This window comes from Eremomyces bilateralis (genome assembly GCF_010015585.1).
Source record: "Eremomyces bilateralis CBS 781.70 unplaced genomic scaffold P152scaffold_12, whole genome shotgun sequence".
Lineage (NCBI taxonomy): Eukaryota > Fungi > Ascomycota > Dothideomycetes > Eremomycetales > Eremomycetaceae > Eremomyces > Eremomyces bilateralis.
Genome location: NW_022985078.1, coordinates 383,284 through 400,794, shown reverse-complemented (window position 1 = coordinate 400,794; position 17,511 = coordinate 383,284). Strand labels below are relative to the sequence as shown.

The following is a 17,511-nucleotide window of genomic DNA, read 5'->3' as shown; positions in this document are numbered from 1 at the left end:
TAGAGAAATCGAGGACTTATCGAATGTCAATTTCAAGAAGTACCGTTATTCAGCAGGTATTTCACCTCTCGGGGACACAAGCACACGAACATTTCAAGAAATCAAATAATCTTGATTGAAAGACCAGAACGCCTCCTTGCGAGTCTTACCTGTGAGGCCGGACAAACAAATTACTTACCGTCAGGCATTACCTAGTTCAGCAGATCTCCACCAGTGGAGACTATTATCCCTACACTTCCATTAGTACCCCATCAATCGATCCAACCCTCGTGCAATGGTTTCGGCCTTGTGGACTTTCTTCGCATACTTCTCCTTCTTTTCCCTAATGGCGCGCTTCGAAGCAGCGAGCTCAGCAGCGGTCATCTCAGACACGTTGACCCGAACCTTCCCGTCCCATTCAGCGGCCTCACCAGCGGCTTCCGAATGACGCGCACCAACCCGAAGAATGGCATCGGTCTCGACGCGCTCCTGGCGCCAGTTTTCCTCCTGCGAATAGAAGTGAATCATGCCCTGGCGCCAAACCTCTTCCCTACCCAGATGGCCGTACTCGAGCCTGACCCAGCTCTCCAGCCCCCCGTAGCGCTGGGTCATCTTAGCGTCAAGCAGCGCCTCGATGCAGCGCTCGCAGGCGAACCGCGGCACGTGGGCATAAGTGGCGGGGACGCTCGCGCAGTTGGCACCGCAGGAGCTGGGGAGGTTGGTGCGGATGGTGTGGCCGCAGTGGAGGAGATGGTGGGTCGCAGTGTTCAGCGCGCAGGGCTGGAGCGGGTATCGAGGGACGGCGCCGTCCTTGACCACATCGTGGGGACAGATAGCGAAGCGGTGGGGGGGGTTGGATCGGAGGGGGTTAGTCATGGCGAGGGTCATGATGGTCGAGGAGCGGGTGGTGGTGTTCGTCGGCGACCGGGCGCTTTCTAGAAGAATCAGCTCAGCTGGGAGTAGAGAATACTTACCTTTCGATCGAAGGTATGGCTGAGACGCCAGGAAAGCTGGTGATCACGGACGAACGGGGGAGAACAGGGGAGTGTGCTGATGAGAAAAACCTGGGGTTGATGGCGTGGAGCGAGGAATATTTATCTCACAACTATGTTCTGACGGACAAAGAATGATGGTTGCATTGTGGAAAAACAATTGGATTGTTATGCCACAAAGGAGGGCTGGCTACAAAGGAGATACCTCGCGTAATGTTGTCAACAGAATGACAAAAAGACAATTTCGATTTCCTTCAGCCTTGTTAGCATAACCAGACTCGGCCATTGACTTAACGGATCGCTACAGTAGCAGTCAAACCTTTCAATCGATTTCATACACTGAGCTAAAAAATACTACAAGCCCCATAACCATCGCAATTTGTTCATCGTGGTGTGACCCAATTGTTTCATCCGTGTTGTCCCTCCGCTAGTCTGAGATCATCAGGGAGGAGGATTCAAGTCGAGACCCTCTACCGTCAGTTTGAACGCGTCACTCCGCGAATAGTGCCCTGCGACATCAAGATCAAGTCTGCCGCGGTCACAGTCCTCCAAGTCAATCTCGACGATAAGAAGACTATTCTCTCCGGAATCGACATCCCAAAGCGGACCAGCGAGGACCTCGCCGAGCGGGGAGATGATGCATGATCCACCTCGGGACATGATCTCCTCGTCCTCATCATGTATAGCATTGTCGAACGAGTTAGTGAAGGTAATAGCCCGGTGGCTGCTTGCAGGGGATGTTGCGCGAGCATGAGGTTCTGGCGCAGGCCAACATATCTCGTTGTGATCCGGAGTCTCGATAACAATTGACTTTCGTCGTTTACCGCCTGGGTGATCGCTGGTGGTAGATGGGGATACCGGGGCGTTGTCAGTCTCATGATTTCCATTGCTCACCGGATCGGCGGTTTCCGCTTCTTTGTTTCCGCTTTTCTCTTTGTCGTCCAATGGCCAGCAGATCTCGAAACCATCGGGAGTCTTTGTGACCGTTGATCTTCTCCTTTGGCCTCTTATCGGCTGAGTGGGAGATAGTGCTTGAGGTTTGGCTGGCGTAGGAGTAGATCCGCCGATCCAGTTGGGCAAATGTTTGCGCCTCATGCATTGGTTGGCGCTCAACACGAAGGTCCGGCCTTCAAACGCCACGGTTCGCATCAACGGCAGCCAAGTATCTCGACCGTCTGCTGTCGGTGAAAGGTAGATATTGACATTCTGCGAATACAGACTGTGTCGGAGCAGCGGCATATAATTCTCCCAGCAAATGGCTGCAGCCAAGGTGACCTTGACGCCGTTCAGAGTTGCTGTCACGGCTCTGAGTGTGCTTGCGCTACCCTGAGCCCATACCAGCCGCTCAGTGCCCGTTGGCATGACCTTACGGCGCTTCCCGAGAACACCATGCTCGGGGTCCACGTAGACAACGGCACAATAGAGACTTCCACCAGCTCTTTCAATCAGGCCAGTCACGACGAAGACACCCGACTCCTTCGCGATCCTTTCCAGATCTTCCCGGGTGCCATCGCCGCGGTGACTCTCTCCTTTGGCCAACGGCAGCTTTCGATCTATCCAGTTGCCCCCCGCACCTTGTGGAGTGTCGCCGAGATCGACGGCCGCCCGGTAGTAGTGCAAGAATTGTTCGCGGCCATTCGGGTCTCGTGCGCCTATCGCGGCGCCGAAGTTGCAGCCCCGTGGGTAGCCGCCGATGTAAGCCTCCGGGAAGAGGACGAGATGTGCTCCGCGTCGTGCTGCAAGGGTGGCAGTGGATTCGAGCGCAGCAAGAGTTGCTGAAGTGGTATCGAGGGTATGCGATTGCGCTACGGCAAGTTTGATCGGTTTAGGCATTATGGCGGATGGCAGAGCTTCAGAGGAAGATCAAGGAATTGCCGACTCGACGGCTGTGATTGTCTCGAAGCCATACCATTTGAGAGAGGTTGAGTGATCGACTAAATAGCAAAGAGGTTGAAAGGTGAAAGGCGGGCGCCGGGGGGGGGGGGGGGGGGGGGAAGGAGCGAACGCGGGACTGGATTATTCCCTTTCCGGTTAGATATATTACGTACAGTTGTCTTTGACCCTAACGACTTCATTTGCATCACTTCATGAACACTCCAAAGCACATCATCATCTTGGGATAGGAGACATTACTGATCTCAATGAATGCTATTCTCGTGGTTAGAAAAGCCCCGTATACTACAGCGTACTAGTATCCTGGTAAGGCGATTACTATTCCATACTGTCCGTATGCGATCATGATTATACATCCTGAATACGGTGGTTCTCATTGAGGGCCACCGCCAAGGTCCATGGGCCCTCCTTTGTGTAAGACTCATTGCTTACTAGCTCCTGATGTGGGCTTCTTAGCCATCTTGTTATTCCATGTACTCTTTCTGCTGTGCATCACACCAGTCCAGCACCATATCTCCCCATATCAACACCCCTCTGTACTCTGCTACCTCGGCCGGCCAACTCCTCACCGTTACAGCCAGTCTCCTACAGTCCTCCAAGTTGAGGCTGGTCAACGGTGCCATGCTTGTCTTCACCGTAAACACGATTGCACTGGTCTTTGGGAGTCGTCGGAATATCTGACGCTCGAACCGGAAGATAACTTCTTCGGGACGTGCTGGTGGAGTTTTGGGTACCAGATCTTCGGGGGTTTGAGCAAAGAGGAATGTATGAGGCGCGGGAGTCGAGCCGGCGGGAATGACCACGGGAAAGAAGGCGAAGCGGGCCATGTTCGAGTCAGACGAGAGGCGCGAGAAGTAGCTTTGAATTCCCAGTCAGTTGTTGATGACATGCCCCTGGATCTCCAAAGTCATGGAAAAGGACAACAAACTCACTGTTCAACAGGTGCAGAAAGTTTCTCCGGCCACATAGGTACAGTGCCATGTAAATCAGTGACGTGCCACCCGATTCGTTCCCTCAATCTCCATGCGGCTGGAAAGAGAGTTGCGCTTCTGTCCACATATCAGTACAGTCGGTTTTGTGGATCCGGGTCACCGCTTACGCTGCCCTGTTCGATAAATCTGTTAGTACCGAGATCATTCTTGCAATATCCACAGGAGTGATACTGACAGTCTGTGACTTCCATCCTGCTCCTTGACTAACAAGCTGAAATCCTCCTGACAAAGCCGGGCCACTATTTCCATCGGACTGGGGATAGTGGGCTGGCTAATCCGGTACTCCTCTCCAGTCAATCGATTCCGGATTCGGCGCGGAGAAAAAGAGGCATACTGCCGTCCATCCTTCTCGGATATGTGTGGCGAGGACTGTATGATCTCGAAAAATCTACCGTGCTTTTGGATGAGATGTTTGACCACCTCATCGAAGAGCTCCTTCTCTGCCTCTTCAGCACCCGAAACCCTATGGATGGCCTCGCTTCCCATCTCTTCCAGAATCTTCGCTCGGACGGAATGATATGCAAGGTACCGTTCATCGACCTCGATCCAGTCATCGTGAAACAGCTTGCAGAGACCCATGTTCAACGCGTATCGCTCCCTGTCTGGGAACCGAGGCGGCCGGCATTGATAAAGGTCATCAAGAGTAAGGGACTCATACTGCTGTAAAACTATCTGAGTTTCGATAGGAGTGTGGAAAGGATCTTCGAGTGGTGAGCTGGGAGCAGAGGGGAGCGGGTCGACCCAATTGTCTGGTGTCCTGTCAACCTGTCGACGAAGGGCTGAATACATCGTAGTTACGAATGAGAGAGTTGCACCCAGGATCACGGAAGCCATGATCATGGAAGCCAGGGCCAGGAGATAGGCCTCCATGTTGGAATATGGGGACTCGACCTCCATCGTTGCAGTATTGGTTTCCGTCCTAATTAGCAAGGGTGTGAATTGACTCTGAGTGGGCTGTGAAGAGAATTAGGAAATGAGAGTTGTAGAAGGATATTGGTACAGAAAGAAACGAATGTCCCAAATAAGTCCTGCGTTTTCAATTATGAAGTTGGGTGGTCCATGTGAATGACTGAATGTGAAATATCACGCCGATGTGAATTCGGTTCAAGACATTCCAATAACACAAAAATAAACCAACATTGCCTCCCTGAACTTACCACATCTACTACGAAATATCATAAGGCCTTGATTCAGTTAAGAGCCTCAAGAGTGGCAAATACAAACCATCTTCGAATACCCGGAGATTTGGATCCTCATGCTGTTGTACGACACTTCGCGTATCTGGACAGCTTCGAAGTGGTGTCTCCGCCACCTTCAAGTGGACGACAGAATCAAGATAGTAAAGCAATGCGTACTCGTGAAGGGGTGGAACCCTCCATGTCTGTGTCAGGGTTTCTCAAATTTGCATATAGGCACTACCTCCAATGGTCATCAGTCGTTCATATCCTGGAAGAAACTCAGCCTCATTCAAGATAATGGTCAGTTGGTCACCAAGTGACACCTATTGCGCATAACCTTTCACCACATTAGCACACTCCGTGCGTCTTTCCATGCTTTCCTTGCAGACTATGATTCTCCGTAATAGACCAAGTGGAGCTACGACGCGACTGCTTATTGGTATTATTCAAATGCTTGATATGCCTACTTGCAGTCGTTAGCGCGATGCAAGCACAGCATAATATGCCATCACCACGAGTGGAATCTCCAAACTTACTCTTTGTGCATGCGAATCCTCTTGGCATCCATCGTCTTCAATGTTTCCAGGGTGAACTTCATGTCGGCGATCAACGCATCGCATCGGCTCCTGGAGAAATCTTCGCGAACCACGATCCGCATCATTTTGATGCTGGCGGTAGGGGGCGACGTGTATGCTGGAACGATCCAGCCACGTTCTCGAAGCTGATGGGCCACGGCGTATTCGTCGAACTCATACTCTTGATCCATGTCGAGACGGAAGGCAACCAAGGGGAGACCTTGACCTCCGCCTTTGGACATGATGAGGAACCCGAGAGCTTGAAGAGCAGCGCTCAGGTAGTCGGCGATCCGAGTGATGTTCAGCATGATGCTGCGGTAGCCGACCTTGCCTAGTCGGATGAGCTGGTAGTATTGTCCGATGATCTGTGAGGCGCCGCGAGAAAAGTTCAGAGTGAAGGAGGCTTGGTCGGCGCCGAGATAATTGATGTTGAAGATGAGATCCTTTGGCAGATACTCAGGGTCCTTCCACACGCACCAACCGACACCAGGGTACTGTGCGACCTGTAAGACGAAGACTCGCGAGCGTGCAGCTAGTTCCAACACTATAGACTTACCACTAGGCCATACTTGTGACCAGAAACGTTGATGGAGACAACCTTTGATAGTCGAAAATCCCACACCAAGTCCGGGTTCACAAAAGGGGTGACGAAGCCACCTGAAGCTGCATCGACGTGAATCGGCACATCCAAGTTCTTCTCCTCCAGGATGTCATTGATTCCCTTGATATCCTCGTACTCGCCGGTGTACGTAGAGCCAAGGATCGTGCAAATTCCGATGGTGTTCTCGTCCACCAGATCCACGGCTTGCTCCGGGTCTATCACGTAGCGTTCCGCGGTGCAGTTCACGAAGCGCTCCTCAACCTACGCATTGATCAGTCGAAAGGTCAATCGTTGAACCGGGGACCATACATCGAAATATCGAGCTGCCTTCTCCCAGCAGACCTGCACTGACGCGCTCATGATCATATTCGGGGTGCTGGCGTCTTTCCCAGCCTCCCTCATCTTGATCTGCCAACGCTTCTTCATTGCAAGAACAGCAAGCATGATGGCCTCTGAGCTTCCGACCGTGCTGGTACCTACGGGTTGGCGTCCACTGCGGTAAGAGATGTTGAACAACCGCGCAATCATACACACACATCGATTTTGAATGTCGGCCGAAACCGGGTACTCTTCGTAATCAATGAAGTTTTTCGGCAGGCACATGGTCATGAGCTTTTCGGCTTCATCCTCCATGTATGTCGTGACGAAGCTTGCGAGACTGTTGCTCTGGTTAGTCTTCTATCAGTCGCCGTACCTGTCAAGCAGCTCGGAGCGTACTTCAGCGTGGGAGTGCCATCAAGAGTCAATTCATCCCGTATCATTCGGTACGCGATTTCTCGTGGCATTGCCTCGTCTGGAATCTCGTATTTAGGAAGGTCCTGGCTGGCATAATGCGAGCCGTAGACGGGCTGAAGCAAGACTCAGTAGTGACCAAAACAGTCAGATACCTTGGAGGCATATATTTGACCCTTGAACAGGGTATACCAGCTTTGCGGGGAAATGATGCGCCCTATCCAAGCACGAGAAAGCTGGAAAGGAATCTTACCACCGTCGCCGCGTCTTCGGTCAATCTCAACTTCTCGATTCCCTCAACAATAGCCTGTTTGGCCTCCGCTTCGGAAGGGATAGCAGAGAGCACCATTGTGAAGTCTCCGACTCAGTGCAAATACTTTTATTCTTCAAAGGTCGAAAAAGCCAACAAGAAGCTTGTATGAACTGCGCAGAAACTAAGGGGGAGCTGCGGGTTTAAATGCTCACGTACATGTCGGTCGAGCCGGCGCAAGGAGCTTCGAGAGGCCAGGAAGATGACAGTCTCCTATCACAAATACCGGCATCTCGCTTCCTGTACCTTGCGAATGCATGTTGAAGAATGAGAGTGACCATTCAGCGCTTCCACCGCCTTCCGTACCGCGTATAATCTTACAGGTACTCCGTACTTATTCTGATTCCCTCGCACTGCCATAGAGCTTACGTGACAATCATGAGATGCCAATTACTCGTTGCTTTTGCTTCGAATGAAGTTGATGAAGCTGACAGGCTGGCTGAAGGACGATCGAATGTAACCTGGTTCCGTGGGGCACTAGGCAAGTTCAGGAGAAATTCAAGCTTTCGGGAGCCGGCGCGTCACACCCATGGACTGGGGTTTGGTCTCGGGTTCTCCATTTCATTTTATTGCAACTAAACCGGATGGGCTGCGTGGCATAAAGTTACTCACTGGCATTGGCTGGTGTTCACTGTTCTCTGGTGCACTCTGCAAGGTATCCTGACCCCGCCACGGTTGGATGACTGCAACGTGTCTCCGGTGTCTGGTATTGCGGCAATAAATGCATGCCATTTCGTTTACGCGCAGGTTTAATTGCTGAATGTAACTGCTGTCATGAGTGACATGACGATCTCAAGCGTCTAGTGGGAAAATTCGAGTAAGGCAGTCAGCCGTGGTAGCTTTCATAGCGTGATACTACAGCAGGAATTTGCTGAAAGATGCCGCCGGCGTATGCCTCCCATTCTCGAATTTGCCTCGTTTATGTGCATATTATTTACAGAAAACCGGATTAGATCATTCTGTTCCAGGTAGGAAATGCGCATTGGGAACAGAATGTTGGTTACGCGACCATCGAGTAAGGTACAGGTATGCAACGTGGTTTTACACCTCTGGGGTGCGTCTCGATTCATACCTGTCTGAGGAACCTCTGAAGCAAGGGAGGAAATTTCCAGCTCCTTTGGATCCTGCAGCGACCTGGTGGCGCACTTCGACGCTCTTAAGTCAACGGTGTGCCGCTCTTGCGTCGTCTGGGCATCTGGCACATCGTAGCCTCGCTTCTCATATGATATTCGCGATGCTTATCCGACTGGAGTTCGCTCCAGGACTGGACACCGTTCCCGATGCTCCAGGGCTCGGTGCCGACGTCTGCGGTGCCGCAAGATGCACTCTCTTCGCGGCATTCGCGGCGTTCTGACTGTACGGGTGGATATCGTCCTCGCGTTTCCTTTCCCGACCAGGGAGTCTCTCCTGCCCGGGCTCCATCATCTCTCCAACCTGGCCTCTCCCAGCACTCTCCCGGTATTTCCGTTGTCTTGTCTGCTCCTCGATTAACTGATGAATAAGGCTCTCGATACGTTCCCAACCACCCCATTCTTTCGTCTCCTGTTCCGTTAGCATTGCCCCCGGGTGAGCAGCTACCGCTACATTGGCGGCTTCGGATGCCGATTCCTCGGAGTCAGCAGGCCTCGAGAGCATCGCGGTCGGATCGGTTGGAAGCGGTCCCTGCGTCTGCGTGAGTCGCACGCCCGTCTCGCTGCCGACCCATACCCAGCTTTCGTCGATGCTGCCTTGCATGTCTCCGGAGATGTATGCGAGGATCTCTTCGTCGCCTTCGAGGAGATCCTGGGAGACACCGCCTCGGTGGCGCTCCAGCAGGACGTTAAGAACGTGGGAGAGGTTGCGCCCGCACGCGGTGTTTATCCGGCGCATTTCGCCGATGGTCGAGCTGAGAGCGATGCATTTGAGGGCAGACCGGTAGTTGCCGCGCAGGCAGAGGAAGAGAATGCAGCGCCAAAGATGGACACAGAAGTAGTTTGAGACGGTTGATTTGAGGCCCGTACACCATTGGGGGTCGGGGTACGATGCGCTGGTCGGTGACGAGGGAGGCGAAGGAAGTGAGCGGCATATGTAACGGACCGTGTCGTGGGCGACTGAAAGACAGCGGTTGAGCGCATCGATTCTGTCGGCGGGAGGGCATATGGAGGATAGGTTGTGTCGATAGAGGTGAAATCTGGCCATTTGTAGCATGAAGACGACATGAAGAGCATGCGGTTCCAGGTATTGGTCGGAGTTCAATTGATAAGGCCGTGGGAATGATGACATGATGGCTGTAAAGTAGTCTTCGTAGGTTTTTAGGGTTGCTGGAGCGATTACCCGGGTTTTGAGGGTCTTTTTGAGTTGGGCTATGAATCGCATGATCGGAATGACAAACGCGACGCTACTGTGAGGAAGCTGGTCTTCGGGCGGTTTCATAATACCATGAGGTTGTACGTAAATGTCGTCCACGGGACATGGCCAGCCGACGTCACAATCGTCATCGTCGATGTATAGTGGTCGACCTCCTTCGAGGGCCAAGAGGCTACAGCCGGTTAAACGACATCGACACGGGAGAAGAATGATTCAGAATCCCCTGACTTACCGATCCCAAGAATAGACGCCCCACCATACCCGTCGTCTCAACTCTCCGTCTACCAGTGGCCACGGTCCTGTTTCGCAATGCAGCCCGGTCTCCTGGGACATTCGCACAGCCATGCCGTGCCAGACCCACCCTGCGCTCTTCAAATTGCGCTCAATTAGAAAAATGCTAACGAGCAGGGTCGTCCGAACATGGTCGATGACGATTTCGTCCGTCCAGGTATTGATCATCTTGGCGGCGATTTTCAAAAAGTTGGTCCCTTCCACTTCATCCGAGACATCACCCCCTGACGATATCTCTTGGCTTTGGACCGTTCCGTTTGCGAGGACAGCAAAGAACAATGCCATCCATACTTGTTTCGTGCCGATAAACGAGCCTTTCTCGTACAGCCTATCCACATCTTGCCGAAACGTAGGCCAATGCAATAGCGGAGTATGTCGATGCACCGAATTGTAGTATTGCGTCAGCAATTTGTCAGCAAACTCTTTCTTGGGCAACGGAGTATATTCCGACGAGGCATTCAGTACCGGTTGCGGTGCCTGTTGTCGATATGGAGGCGGCACTTTGAAAATACCCCGGCCATACATCCGGATCTTCTTGCGAACGTGCTCAAAGTCTGCCATCCGAGGGGGCCCAACCTTCTGGTTTGTCGGCGGCATAATCTCCGGAAGCTTGAGAGTCTGGCCATCCGAAGATGAACTGTCCACGATTGGTGACCCGGCTTCACGGAGGACCGATTGCAGCTTTGAGATTTGCTGCTTTGCATCCGCGAGCTGAGCCTGGAGGTCTTGCACTTGTCTTTTACTTCGTTAATCATTACTCAGCTATACGTGCCATGACCGTTCCAAGGAACAAACTTACTTGATGGAAGACATCCGCCTGTTAGTCTCCTTCGTGAATTGGCATTTCACGCTTCGGCTCGAGCACTCCGAGCAACTTGATGTTTCGGTCGCATCGCACTAAAATACGTCAGCTATACTTATTGTGCGCAACCCTCGCAAATGATTTACCTTCACCTTGCGCTCGCGACACGCATCGCAGCTTGGATCTTTTCGTCGTTGTCTATAAGCACGCTTCTGAGCAGACAAGCTGGCCGACATGCCCGTCGGTGAAATGCCAGCAGCAGCTAGGGCAGGATCGTCATGGAATCCACTACCCGCTGTGCTTGGCGAGACAGAAGAATTACCATAAGCATGGCTGTAAGGGTTGGGTCCATGTCCAGGAAGTGGCCGGGTGTCCGCGTGCAGTCTATGGGAAGGGCCAGGAACAGATGGATGCTGAGGGAGCCTTGGATGAGCAAAGAGCGCCGACGGAGGCGGGATATACGAATGAGGCGAACCAGTCGTAGCGGAGCCGTGATGATGGTCTTGCGTTCGTACGGGTGGAAGATGTGAAGATTGTGAGTACGGGCTGGATAACGAGTGGTCCATCCTAAAGTCTAAAGGAGGAAGTGCTACGACAGTGGACATTGACATAGATGTTAAATGGTCGAGATTAGTGTCCGGTTGATGTTGAAACGAGCGAGGGATGAGGGCGGCGATGGACCTGAACTTCGGACTGGAATCGTCTGTAGATATCGGGATTGGGATATCAACCCTGGTTTGGAGGGGTAGAGCGACTCCAAATGATGAGTGTGGAGAGAATATAAACGGGTGCAGAAACCGAAGTTCTCGTCTGGGATATGCCTAGCAGGTCCAGAGGCACATGGATTACCATAACCTAAACTTTCTTCGACCCCGTGGAAAATCAGGATAGATCAAGTCAAAGAAGCGGAAGACAATATTCAATCCAGGGCGATGGTTCCATGCTCTTCATGCAGCGCATTCGTCCCAGTGTGACCAGCTCCAACCATCAACCGAAGTCGCCGAAAGCAATGCATCCAGGGTCGGGACGCTGATGCAAAGGTGGCCAGGGATTGGGGAAGCGGGTCGCGAGTCGAATTCGAACCTTCGTCTCAGGAATATGAAGAGCGCAACTGGGAAGGGGAGACGGGTTTCCAAACGAAGATAAAGTTTTGGACTCAAAGAGAAGCAGGTTCGAAATTGCGGAGGAGGATGTTCGATCAATCAACCCGGATGGTTACCGAGAGCGAAACCCGTCCCGGCACCTGGAAACGGAATAGGGTTCAATATAGGGTTTAAATCAAACTTTAAACGCGATTCAATAAATTCGGACCCCCGCATGCATAAATTCACAACACGGAAAGTGCGCGAGGCAGAGGCTGGGCTTTGGAGGTTTGGGAATAGGCTGGAGTTCGAACCGGCTTCACTCAAGCGGAAAACGAGTTCATATGAAAGTTCGTCTACCTATCACACCAGCAATTGGATGTTGGTCAGAAGAATGCATGCTTCTCGGAACGGGTCACTTCGAAGTCCGTGACTTAATCGGCGCTCGAAGGACGGGGGCTAGATGGAAGGTTGTTAGGTTACTAACAGCCAAAAGCCACGCTTGGGGCAATCTGGATGAAAAGCCAACTATCTCACAGGTTAGTTTCGAATTGGAAATGATTTTGCTGTCGGCAAATCGGAAAAGCATGCGAAGAGAGAAAGGATCAAAGGAACGATACCGCCACCGAATGTCCACTGCAGGGTGAAGACTAGGATCTGTCGGCGGCAAGGCAAATCATTGACCAGCAATATTCAGATCGCAATAACACTAACTCCTCACCATCTTAGCTCATCCGTCGCTGGTCTTGATACCGATGACCGCTTGTCGCTTGATCATCAGCCATGATCCGCCATCCGGCCATCCCGCTAGCAAGAGTGCAAGGCCAAAAACGTGAACATTCTCCAGGGGAAGGTTGGAGCCAGCTGTAGCGTCGAACTGCAGAAGCATGATGATTACAGCGTACGACATCAGCGCCCGGACCGCGTTAATGAATTATCGTGAGGTAACCTTAATCGGCTCTAGAATGCATCGCTGCAGACGTCGGGGGGGGAAATCAGGGAAACTGTTAACTGGCAGATTCGCTAATTTACGATCGGTCCGGTTGGGGAACGTATACACAGGAGAGTCGGGAATTTGCCTTTGTTCTGACTCTTCATCATGTCGTGTGCGAGAGCTGGCGGTTTGAGATCGTCGGCCAAGGCGCGAGGATCTGGGAATATTCTGGGCCCAGTGGATTGTCAGTTGTTAGTTGTGCTAGCCATTTTAGAACGCAGATTGCGGATTGCAGATTACAGATTGCAGATGGTTCATGCCGTTCACGAGGAGACAAAGGAGATGGTGGTCTGGCGGAAGCCGAAGATGCGCAAGAGCTGCTGTCTGCAGTCACCAAGACACCAAGTCACCAACCAGGTCAAGCGCCACCACGAATGCTCGAACACAACACCGTTCATGTTGTGACAGTCGAGGCAGTCAAACGTCAATCAGACGTTGAAGATGAAAATCGATACTACTGCTGGTCCCAGTCGCCAGTCATTTCATGTCCAAGGTACCTAGCTCAGCTCACCCTCTTCAAGCCACATTATATTCATTTGAAGATCAATTCTATAGAGTAACCTTCTTGAGAAACCTCTTCACGGATCGGGTATATCCCAGTTCATTCCCATTTCCCCCAGGCACCAGCAGTCCACTGTCCAGCACACAGATATGTCCGGCATGAAATATGCCAAATGGTGTCTGCACCATCGGCTGGGATCTTTTGGCACAATCACCTCTGGTCCTGCGAGCAGCCGACTCCAGCCTCCCATGACCGCATCTCATGTCCGACACGCTGATCCGCCCAGGCTGTGGGGTTACGAACTCGTTTCTTCTTGAGGGACAGCCGGACATGTGGGTGCGTCTGTAATCTGTATCGACCCTCTTCGTCTGAATCAGGGCAAACCATGCACGACGTTCGCCTGCAATAAACCAACCGGCCCACGATGAAGCCCGATTAGGGTCTCGAGAATGGCTGGATCGTTATCATTTCCGACTGGTCAGCCCCATGAAACGGCCTTCTTGTACCACCAAGACGAGAACTCGCGACAGGAAGTAGGGCTCACGCCCTGCCAGGCTGCCGCCATGTTTCCATGCTCGGGAAATATAATGCTCTTTGAAACTCGAAGGGCTTCTCGTGAGGGCTCCATGACCAAATCAAAACCACGGTCTGCGTTCCTTGACAATCCATGCTTCATGACTGGCTTCGTTAATAATGGGTTGCTGCTATTCTGTGATTTCCTACGATGGAACTGGTTGTGGTTAGACCGCTATTCGGCGCTGTCACAAGATGCTAGATGTCGAGCTGTCAGCACATGAGCCATTCACATTTCATATGCAAGATATGCCGGATGGCATCCGTGTTAAGCTCGGGCCGTCAGAGATGATCTGTCAAGAAACTCTTTCCAAGATGGATCCGGAGGGGACCATTTAGAGGCACGATTGGCGGTGGCTGAAAAGTGAAAACTCCCTCACCACTCAAGTCCCAATCGTTTTCGATCCATCTCTATTCACACGCCATCGTAGCCCGTAGGAGATTGCCTCCCTGATGTGCTTGCTATTACTGGTGTTTACGAGACTACGACCACCAACACGATGCGAATTGCGATGATTACTGTGAGCGTGGTCTAGACGAACCTAACATCATTGGGTGGGTCCTCGGTTGGAGATGACCACCGCCCGGCGGTCGGCGCCCATCGTGCGATCCTCGTGCTTTTTGGGAAATCTGAACTCTGACCCTTGCGACCGCCAAGGCGGCCAAACTTCGAGAAAGCTCTCGGGACATCGACCGAGAATCCAAAAAGGACACGGACAGGGGCCAAATGAAGGACGAGGGTCGAGGGAAGAAGGACTAAGGACAGCGCGTTGTCAAGGATTCTGATGAAACCTCCAAGATTTCCGCCTTTCGGAGCACAACCGAAATTCTGTCTGGGGTAGTAATGACTTGACCAGGCACAACCGCAGAAGCCATGACAGTTCCTCTACTCTTCACAAAGGACTGGGGAGTTTGCCTCTCCGGCTCGCCTTGTCATCTGTTCCGAAATTTGCAGCCGCTCGGATCAAGATTCATGATCCCACCATGCCTGAGCACCGACGCTAAATCTTCAGAGGCGTTGCCCATTTGGGCGCTGATCCTCGAAAGGCTGGCACAATTCCTGCGGATGCTTGAACATCGTGCATGAGCATTCGGACAGCTGTGGCTTTCTGCCCTAAAAGATCGCAAGTTTTACCGGCTCGGAATGCTCCGCCATGGCACAACAACGGTCTTAGATGGGCTCAGAGTCGGTTGCATGCTAGGCTTGCATCTCCTGCATGACGACAGTGCGTCAAGCTGGCGCAGGATAGATTGTTTGACAGCAGGTCGAGCAGGATGAATTCGATACGACAATGACTTCGATATCATTAAGTCTAGGAGCTATCGAAAAAATTCCGTCGATGGATTAAAATTCAAAAGCCAGATGAATCCGAAACGGAAACTTAATATCATCCACCAATCGGATCATGCTGCGAGATCAATTCTAAAGCGTGTTTTTGATTGTGTCATACTCAAATTGCTAGTGTCGAATTCACTCTTTCCTCTTGGCGGGCCAGCTTCGAGCTTTCAGGGTGATATACCTACTTCCTGATTGGTTTTACATCTGGCCCGTTGATTGCATTGCTGAGAACTTGAGATGGATTGGGCGGACTGAGTCTCCCATCGCTGCTATTAGTGCGTACTGCATAGATGAATTGAGGACGAGAACGGTAAATGCAGTGAAATATTGGCTGGTAGCACCATTTCTTGTACGACATTACCGTTCAGACTCCAGAGGACTCCTCGTGATCTCGTCTCGCAGCGCGTGGTGACTGGTGAGGGGAGACTGGAGGGACAGTCTACGACCTGCAGTGCTGTAGATACGCGGTGACCCACGGCCAGATGACAGGAATGGACGTTGGCGGCTGGCTCTAAAGGGATGACTTGATAATTCATCCGTTGAACCCTGGTACGGCCTGCTATGGGATTTCCATCTCGCATTCATCAATAATGTCTGTAGGTGTCGGCGATGACTGATGAGGCGTAGGAGAAAATGGCGATATAGTAATATCGATTGCAGCAAGAAAAATGTGGTAAATTAGGCACTACTCAGAACTCCGGAAGAGGAAGGAGCAAAGCCCCCACAGCTCAACGCTTTTCATTTCAGTTCGCTGTTCAGACAATATCAGTCCCCAGTGCGTCATTCCTTTGAAGCAGATTCAAGTCATCCTCGGACAACAGACGCGTTGAACCGTCTGACAGGCTATTAAATCACGGAAGTATGAAAGACGTTTACTGAGAAATTGACCATAGAGTGTTCGTATTCCCATTGGGCTTGACAGGTGGCGGTGGAGACATCTCCACCTTGCGCTATCTAAACAATAATCTGGTATTACCCATGTCTCTTCAGTCCTCACCTTTCTCGTACACAATATCTGTTCTTTCAATCTCTTCATCAAGTGTTCCTTCTCAAGGTCCCTGAAACAGTGGCCTGCCGTGACTTTCTTTTGTCCCGAATCAAGAATCTCGTATACAAACGATCGCATTCGCATCATGTCCAATCCCCGACCTCGGCCAGCTTACACCTCGCCTCCAATCAACAGGGATCTATATGATCGCATCGCAGCCACGGCCGGTGATGCGTCGTCTAGGACTCTCGTTACCGAGTTTCTGATTCCTCCTCGTTCGGGGAAGGCTTGGCATGTTCCCGCTGGAGCCATCTTGCGCCTCTCCACTCCCGAGGGTCCGCAGGTGGGAGACTTCAATTTGTGGAATATGCATAACCCACGGGAACGACTATGGGCGAGTCGTACTCGTCAGCTGGAAAAAAGCCATGTAAGCGTGGGGAATCGGTTGTGGAGCTCCTTGCCCTTCATGAGACCGATGGTCACGATCATCGCTGATTCACTCGCCGACTATGGCGTTGACGCTGTTGGGGGGAGATGTCACGATCTCCTAGGCACCAGGTGCGATCCATACGGTAGGTAACATCATAAATGGTATCAACCGGCCTACGCATATCATTTTCGAATCTTGATAGATTGGTCAAGTCCATATGTCTAACCCTACTGCCTCAGTCAATAAGCTTATAACGAATGATGACTTCGATCTCCACTGCCATTCGAACCTGACACGCGCTGTCCTGCCATATGGGCTCACTGAGTTCGATGTCCATGATGTTCTCAATGTGTTCCAGGTCACGGGTCTGGATGAAGAAGGCAAATACTTTATGTGAGTACCACGTGGACGGTCATAAATTGCTGGCCCTTAACGAAATGTGGTCAGGCGCGCTTCGCCAGCAACCGGTGACACATATATCGAGTTTTTCGCTGAGCAACCTCTCCTCTGCGCACTCTCCACATGCCCTGGTGGGGACCTCTCGAACTGGGGCTGGGGCGACGATGGGGCCATGGAAGATGTCTGCAGGCCAATTAAGGTAGAGGTATTCGAGATTCCTAGGCACGCGAGAAACGAGGTGCTCCGCGATTGGGAGGAGTCTAAATGCCCAGACTACAAAGGATTACATGGAATGAAGTCTCCCCAGTCGGAATAGTTAACGCGACATGGCCGCTAGGATGTATCGCGGGTACCACACACGGATCCTGGGGTAATGTCATCCAATCTATGTCCCCGCCATCACTCTACGGCAAGATCTTCCGAATCCCAGATTAATGTATACAAGCCTTCTATCAATCTCTTCGTAACGAACAAACGGCATACTTCCACGGAATCTGGCGAAGATTGCCGATG

The 17,511-nt window shown here is 51.8% G+C and overlaps 6 protein-coding genes across 6 annotated transcripts; 1 reads left to right on the top strand and 5 right to left on the bottom strand.

Moving 5' to 3' along the window:
• Positions 1–186: 186 nt before the first annotated feature.
• Positions 187–1,194, bottom strand: P152DRAFT_488858 (uncharacterized protein). The gene has a single exon (XM_033682128.1). The coding sequence runs from the start codon at positions 865–867 to the stop codon at positions 241–243; it is 627 nt and encodes a 208-aa protein (XP_033533385.1). The 5' UTR covers positions 868–1,194; the 3' UTR covers positions 187–240.
• On the bottom strand, positions 1,013–2,902 carry P152DRAFT_459220 (nitrilase). Its single transcript, XM_033679631.1, has one exon. The coding sequence runs from the start codon at positions 2,802–2,804 to the stop codon at positions 1,413–1,415; it is 1,392 nt and encodes a 463-aa protein (XP_033533384.1). The 5' UTR covers positions 2,805–2,902; the 3' UTR covers positions 1,013–1,412.
• A 426-nt stretch (positions 2,903–3,328) lies between these two features.
• P152DRAFT_398583 (uncharacterized protein) lies at positions 3,329–4,645 on the bottom strand (the record flags this gene model as incomplete). The annotated part of the gene is made up of 3 exons (XM_033676473.1): positions 3,329–3,722; positions 3,797–3,910; positions 4,017–4,645. 3 exons carry the CDS (start codon positions 4,643–4,645, stop codon positions 3,329–3,331), a joined length of 1,137 nt encoding a protein of 378 aa, XP_033533383.1.
• A 737-nt stretch (positions 4,646–5,382) lies between these two features.
• On the bottom strand, positions 5,383–7,291 carry P152DRAFT_466988 (glutamate decarboxylase/sphingosine phosphate lyase; the record flags this gene model as incomplete). The annotated part of the gene is made up of 6 exons (XM_033680734.1): positions 5,383–5,497; positions 5,571–6,103; positions 6,166–6,471; positions 6,520–6,868; positions 6,928–7,058; positions 7,196–7,291. 6 exons carry the CDS (start codon positions 7,289–7,291, stop codon positions 5,383–5,385), a joined length of 1,530 nt encoding a protein of 509 aa, XP_033533382.1.
• Positions 7,292–8,470: 1,179 nt separating this feature from the next.
• Positions 8,471–10,927, bottom strand: P152DRAFT_466987 (uncharacterized protein; the record flags this gene model as incomplete). Its single annotated transcript, XM_033680733.1, has 4 exons — positions 8,471–9,770; positions 9,831–10,625; positions 10,689–10,786; positions 10,838–10,927. 4 exons carry the CDS (start codon positions 10,925–10,927, stop codon positions 8,471–8,473), a joined length of 2,283 nt encoding a protein of 760 aa, XP_033533381.1.
• A 5,387-nt stretch (positions 10,928–16,314) lies between these two features.
• Positions 16,315–17,314, top strand: P152DRAFT_474471 (uncharacterized protein; the record flags this gene model as incomplete). Its single annotated transcript, XM_033681323.1, has 3 exons — positions 16,315–16,741; positions 16,839–16,992; positions 17,047–17,314. 3 exons carry the CDS (start codon positions 16,315–16,317, stop codon positions 17,312–17,314), a joined length of 849 nt encoding a protein of 282 aa, XP_033533380.1.
• Between the last annotated feature and the right edge of the window lie 197 nt (positions 17,315–17,511).